The following is a 7,263-nucleotide window of genomic DNA, read 5'->3' on the forward strand; positions in this document are numbered from 1 at the left end:
CATACTTGCAGAGGAAATGCTAAATGTTGAAACAAAAGAGGCCATCATGTAAGCTCACATCAGAGCTGGACATCACCTCATGACAGTTGACAGGGAGGTTTGCAAAACCGGCCAATGATTCTTGCAAATCATAGCTAACCTTGCCTACAAGCCCTGAGGACCCGCTCCCCCGGGAAAACAGGGCACGTGGTCTCACCCATCCAGTCCAGCCTCTCTGCGTGTGTGCCAACGTAAGAGGCACCCTCTTTTGCAACTTTCAAATTAGGCTGCCTAAAATGCAAAGAAGTTGACATGGCATAGAAGATGAAGAGCAACTCATGTACTTTGCAGGACTTCAAAAGTGGGCTGAAGGGGAAAGCCCCCTCACTATGTTACCTGACATATATAAATAGTGATGGTGAAATTGTTTGATTTAAGAAGGCATCTGACAGAGATCACTTCGTTTTGTTCGGCCATTAAGAGCTTAAAATGGAAGTGATTGATCGAGAAGGTATCTGAAAGAGGCCATGCATAAGAGAGGAAATGGCATTTGTAGAAACTTAATTGAGCAAGATCTCTCTTTATATACTACCTCTGACCATAAATAGATGTCAAAATTTTGACTAAATTTGGATGTATCTATCTAGACACTCTTTAGTGTATAAATATATTCAAATTTGGACAAATCTTTGGCATCTTTTTATGGACGGAGGGAGTATAAGGTTTAACAGGTACAAGCACACAAGAGACAGCTTTAGATCGTTTTCTTCAGGCAGGTGTGGTTCACAATTTGAGACATCTACAACTCAGAACCCCCATTCGGAGTTGCATGTTCTAGTTTTCGAATAAGCTGCGTCACAAGCATGATACAGGCATACAAACAGTGTGCAGCAGTGGGAAGAACGCACATCATCAAGAGAAACAATGTTTTTCCTATGGCCTGAAAAGAAATTTGTTCATATGTCAGTCAAGCTTCAACTGTCAAGCACCAAAGTCAAGCCACAAAGCCAAGCGCAATATTTATTGTTGAAACAAGTGGGTATGTTTTAATGGGTTAGTGCTCTGCACGTATAGAAGAAAGCAAGTTCACCAAGTCGTTCAAAGTATTCGATGTAAGGCAATAGGAAACTGAATTCTGGCTGCTTTACAATACCGACAAGGAAGAATAGATAGGAAATATATGTCCATCACAGTTATCATCTTTAAGAAAAGGCCAAACAGCACAGCGAACAGGCCACCAATGATTCTTGCAAATCATAGCTAACCTTCAATACAAGCCCTGATAAGCTGCTCTCCCAGAAGACATGGAACATGGCCTCACATCACATCCAGTCAGGAGCTAGCCTCTGATTGTGCTTGCTGCCAACGGAACATCAAATTTGGCACTTACAATTATGTTTGCCTAAAATGCAAAAGAGATTTAACAGCACATCGCCAGAACACCAACACACAAGATGAATAGCAACTCATGGTTACTTTGCTGGTCATACACGATGAGCAGTTGCATTTTACAGGACCTCAAAAATGGGCTGAACGGGAAAGCCCCCCTTGACTATGTTATCAGGCATATATATATAAATAGAGTCAGGCAACCAGGGTACTTCACACACACGATTCTGCGGTCTCACGGCAGCTACATTAATAGGACAATAGTTAGACAGTGTAACTCACTGTTCCAGCAATAAGTGAAGGGCTAATCAACCGAGTGGGCAATCCCAGAATTATACTTGCTTGTAGAACAGGACATATGCTTGGTCATGCAAGACCTTGTTCACATTGATGGGCATGACCATGTTGTCATCGAACCGAAGCCACTGCCCACCGGCATGCTTCGCATCAGCAGTGTAATGCCCCCTGGACGGGCCACTCCCATGATGAGTGATGGTTGCAACGAGTTCATATTTTCTACCCTGCATTCGATAAATGGCAAGACGTTAGATCAAGTGATAGAAGTTTATCGGCAAAACATAAATCTGATTTTATCTGTATTACGGGCACATAGATTTAGTCTACCCTGCATTAGAAAATACTAATGTACTAAAAAGGGTTATAAATACTTCAAAGCTTATAGATACAAATCCCACATGCTGCCGGATCTAGGATACAACTAAGACAAGATTGCTTCTATTGATGGAAAATAGAGTGACAAAAGCATGCCCTGAATTATTGACCAAATAGTAGATACAACAACTGGGAATTAGAAAATTGTAAGAGAATATCCAGGAAATTATCACCTCTGATGATGGTGAGCTCAGCAGATCCCGATTAAGAACCAGTTCAAGAGGGAAGTACAGCGGCTTGTAGAGTTTAGTACAACCATGATTTCCATAACTGAACCTCTTCAAATGTAGTATCATAATCTTTGAAAGTGTGTGAATCTGGAAACTTTTTCTAGCTGTCACCACTCCAGCCTGCAAGATCAAATCCTATCAGTTAATACTGTAGCTTGATTTCAAAAGGATAATAACTGTAAATAGGACCATACTATTGCACTGAAGAGGTAGACAACAAACATAGAAGTATAATTCAATAATCTAATTTCAGCTAATAGCAGCATCAGCAGAAGACCAACATTCAAACAAAAGAAAGTAACGAACCAACTAGTCAGGCAGTCTAATGCTTCGCATGCGGTGAAATCAGCCTTCCATGCGGTCGCCACATCAGATTTTTGCTTAGTTGGAGGAGAGAGAATGAAGAAAGAAAAGGTTGTCTTCCCTTAACTAAGGGATGATCCCTTAAAAAATAAGAGAAGGCAATTTTCTCCATTGTACCATTTGTCTTCCCTTATCAACTCAATTTCTTAGTAAAATTAAATGATTCTCATTAATTGCTAGAGATGACAATAAGAGATAATGCATTGTACCACTTATATTTAGTGTCTTCTCTAGATGACATGGACTGCTAAGAGAAAGCATTATGTCGATTATATGTAATGTAATAATGCGAGCCTTCTCTACCATTGTACATGCCCTTAATGTAGAAAGCATTACGTCGATTATATGTAATGTAATAGAAGTTTGAAAATAATGCAAGCAATTCTCTGATAAGTTGAGTAACTGCAAAATTTAGAAGTCGAACTACTGAGCACAAATTTCGGCAAGAACCTTTCCAGCAGCTGTTCTGTATCCTTCCAAAGATTCGGGAGTGGAAAACAGATGAAGTGCATCCTCAACCGTATGAACAGCATCTGGGAATATATCTAGATGGAGCAGCAGGAAAGGCTGAATGGTGGCTGACGGTTTGTTACCTGATAGATCCAAAAAGAGCATACAACATGAGAGTACAAAATAGCATAACTGTATCTACTCGAGTTTTTCTATGGCTAATATTTTTTTGCCCAGCAGCATTAATGAATTTCATATTTCAGTGGAAACCTTGCTTCTGAAAACTTACATGAATCTTATGCAGGATTCTGACAACAATGAAAAAGAAAATTCTTAGCATAAATGAACAGTTATCGTATATTGTACTTGGAAGTTCAAAAATAAGCAAATACTACTATGTCTTTTCCTTGACAATTTTGACAACACTTCTGCAAGCTTAAGAAACAACATTTCTATTACAAGCTAAGGTGATATTCCCTCTGTTTCATCTTATTAGGTGTAATCTTTGTGCATGGTGACCAAAACACTGATTGGAGGATAATTTGGGATGTAAACGCCCCTGGTTACAACTTTGATTACAGGAGCAACTACTGGTGGCTAATTAATGATCCTTCCAATTCAGGAGGGGTAGAATTGGGATCTACTGGGATATGGAGATACACCTAACTATTCAAAAGTTACCTATAACAGAAATGCACCTAATAAAAAGGAACAGAGAGTAGTAATTTCAGGGAAAACATGGCAAGCAAAAAAATCAAGAGAAAAATACCTATTGATAAAAAGTACGGCTTCTCAGAAAGGCATTTAGTTGCCTAGGTCAGCGTTACAAATTAATTAATTTTCTCAGTACAAGGAAAAATTACCTGCAGCTTTCACCATGCTTTGCAGCTCTCCTCCAAAAATAGCACTTAGCTCGGAGGGAACTAAACTCTGTGTTCTCATGATTGCAGATTTGTTCTTCTTTCCAACGGTCTCCCAGGCATCATCATCAGAAGCGGAAACTACCATACCTTCCTTTGAATTTGAACCATTAAGCTTCAACAGTTCATCATGCATTCTATCCATGGCAAAACTTAGGAACTCTTGGGCATCTTCTTGTCTGCAGAAATGTGAAGTGTCATAAACTGAAACAAGAAGCTACTTAATTAGGGAAGTCCATAAAAGGATGTCTTAGATTTGTCTAAACTTGGGATTTATGTAGACACTAGTCCATAAAAGGATGTCTTAGTGTCTACATAAATCCAAGTTTAGACAAATCTAAGACAAATCTTTTATGGACAGAGGTAGTGCATGACATTTATAGTAACACAAACCAGAGCAGCATGCATAGTGTGCATGTGTGCAATAAAGCAAAATACACTGTTTGAAAAAATTTCAAGCTAATATGACATCTATGCTCAGTTTCATGTTTAGTGCACGTGATCATGCTCAGAAGTATTGTGTATAGCTTCAATGTCAAATTTGGTTAGCAGTTAAGGACAAACATGCATGAGAACACTAACAAGGTCAACATCTTGCCAGATTAGATGATGCTACAGAATAAGCAGGACAAAGATTGCTGTCCACAATTAGTTCCCAGAGCAATCAGACAATTAACATTCACAGGTCATGACTTTCACTTCTAATGACCAAGAACAACCTCAACAGCACTTACCTTGGCCGAGCAGATGTTCCAGCCGGTACATCTGGAGTAAAGTTCCTCAGAACTTGATCGAACATGGCAGGATTGATTACTTTTGCGGAAATAATAGCAACATTCTCTTCTTTCTTCACACTGGACTCGTCAAGCACATCAAACTGAGAGATAAGCTCAACGAATGCACTCAATGTAGGGTAGCCAACCTAAAAATGAAAGCAGTATTCAGAACAATGTCGATGAAATAAGCGCAGACAGAAGATGAAACTGATCCGTTTAGTACCTTGGGTATACTCCGATTCCTCAGGTCTTGTAGAAGCTGAACAAAAGGTGAGCACGAAAGGAAAGCCTGCAAAGTTGCATTCAGGAAGCATATATTTCCTGTATTCTTCAAACCGTGAGGAAGCACTGGCTTGTTCTGATAGGCTTCCTTATTCAAGCTTGGGGTAGACTCATCTACTGGAGCTGCAATAATAGGTGCATCAACACCTGTGCTCCCATTCTCGGTTACTTGCATAGCTGAAGTGCTGCCTTGTGTGGGCGTTGAACTGGTAATATTCTTGACAGGTACACCTGAAGGAACCACAGATTCAGTCTTCTTTACGCTGTTGACAGGCCCAGGTGAAGAAACCTTAGCTTCAGTCTTCTTTACATTGTTGGCATGCCCAGCTAAAGGAACCTTCTTTACATTGTTGATAGGCCCAGGCGAAAGAACCGTGGCCTCAGTCTTCTTCACATTCTTGACAGGAGCAGCTGGAGGGACTGGGGCTTCAGCCTTCTTCGCATTCTTGACAGGACCAGCTGAAGGAGCTGAAGCTTCAGCCTTCTTTACATTGCTGGCAGGGCGGCCAGCTGAAGGAACCACCGCCTCAGCCTCCTTTGCATTGCTAACAGGCCCAGCTGAAGGAACCGTAGCTTCAGACTTTACATTCTTGATGAGAGCACCATTGTTAGGAGAACCAACGGCAGGACATCCATTGAACTGCACCGCCCCGCCATTTGGTAAGCCTGATGCTACGGTTTCCTTTTTAGTGCTGCACGTATGGCCAGTTGTTGATTTTGTAGGATGAACAGCGCCTTTAGTACTATGATTTGTGGCCTTCTCCAAACTTGCCGTGGAAAAATTCAGTGACCCAAACTGGATCTCAGCTGGTTCCCATGCCTTCTCCTCGCTTTTCGCTTCAGCTACGGGCTTCCCCTGGAACAACTTGGCCTCGTCCTCCGTGAAGGACCCGAACAACACGACCTGCATTGCAGAGGAAACTACGATGATGAGAATAAAGGACTACCAGAAACACTTTGCGCAGAGTAACAGCTTGTGGCGCATCGAAACAACAGTCACATCAAGATATCAGTGCTAAGGCTGCTAGAGAAAACTGTATTGGAAACCCATTATGTACTACGGAGTACAAATTTCCGCGAAGGTGGTACGCATTTAAGGAAAGCAACTCTAGATCCTATTTGATCATGTGTCAATCTCTCATGTACTCCACATTACCTTCCGAGCAACAACAGCTTGCGACCGATCATAACCACTACTAGGTACCAACTAAGCGTACGTCACCGGCGCCACGCCATCTAGTGCGGTGAGTATGCACACACACACACAAGGTGGCATTACATCAGCGAGGCTTGTACTGTTGTACATACTCCAAAACGGCAAAGGAGCATAAATTCACTCACCCAGGCGCCCAACCAGAAACCGCCTCCGCCGGATTTAATGCGCCGCGGCACGGACGCAGTACTAGCAGGAATCAACTAAATCGCGCAATTAATCGAGGGATGCCAATGCGCACGAACGGCCGGGGGAGTGGGTGGGTGGGATACCTGGTCGGCGCCGCTCATCTCCGCTGCGGTGAGGAAGCCTGGGACTGGGCGGCTGATGCCTCCTCCTGGGAGCAAAGGGAGCCGGGGCGGCAGGCGGGAGACATCAAAGGCGGCGGCCGGCCGTGGGGGGTGGCCGGATGCCGGCGGCCGCGCTGCCCTGCTTGGCGCAGGACCGGCACGGAGGCGCGGGTAGGGAGGGAGGGAGCGGGCGATCAGCGGGCGGCGCCGCCGGGCATGGTGGTCGGCGGCGGTGGCGAGGGCGTAGGGTTTGGATTCGGCGTGGTTTAGGCGTGGGGAGAGAGGAGAGAGGGGAGTTGGGAAGGGAGAGTCGTGCGTGCGTGTGGCAGCAGCCGGAAGGCTATGTGGGCGGCTACTCCGTGGTGGGCCGGGCTGGGGGTTTTATGCTTTGTTCAGGCTGCGCCAAGCGAATTTGTTGGGTGCCTGCTGTTCTTGTTCATATTCCCTGCTCTGTTTAAATGAAAGATCCCAATAGATTTCTTTAGTACAACTATCTTAATTTTTTAAGCTAAGAAATTATCTTAATTGTCAATTAAATTAGAACTAGCAAAAAGGTATAAGTTTTTTTTAGGAACACCAAGACTCTCCCGCGGTACTCAAACAATAGGACCTCATCGACCCAATTACACGAATGCTTATTTAAAGAACAAAACTTAGCTTAAAAGTAACCTTATCGATCGTAGATGTTACATACACGGT

At 43.2% G+C, this 7,263-nt stretch overlaps 1 protein-coding gene across 1 annotated transcript; it reads right to left on the bottom strand.

Annotated features, from left to right (window-relative positions):
• Positions 1–1,434: 1,434 nt before the first annotated feature.
• On the bottom strand, positions 1,435–6,901 carry LOC127331745 (ubiquitin carboxyl-terminal hydrolase 24). Its single transcript, XM_051357930.1, has 7 exons — positions 6,547–6,901; positions 5,003–5,965; positions 4,738–4,925; positions 3,947–4,182; positions 3,084–3,226; positions 2,214–2,390; positions 1,435–1,889 (listed from the first exon to the last, which is right to left on the bottom strand). The coding sequence occupies exons 1-7, from the start codon at positions 6,562–6,564 to the stop codon at positions 1,701–1,703; spliced, it is 1,914 nt and encodes a 637-aa protein (XP_051213890.1). The 5' UTR covers positions 6,565–6,901; the 3' UTR covers positions 1,435–1,700.
• Between the last annotated feature and the right edge of the window lie 362 nt (positions 6,902–7,263).

The sequence above is a fragment of the Lolium perenne genome, chromosome 2 (assembly GCF_019359855.2).
Source record: "Lolium perenne isolate Kyuss_39 chromosome 2, Kyuss_2.0, whole genome shotgun sequence".
In the NCBI taxonomy this organism is placed as follows: Eukaryota; Viridiplantae; Streptophyta; class Magnoliopsida; order Poales; family Poaceae; genus Lolium; species Lolium perenne.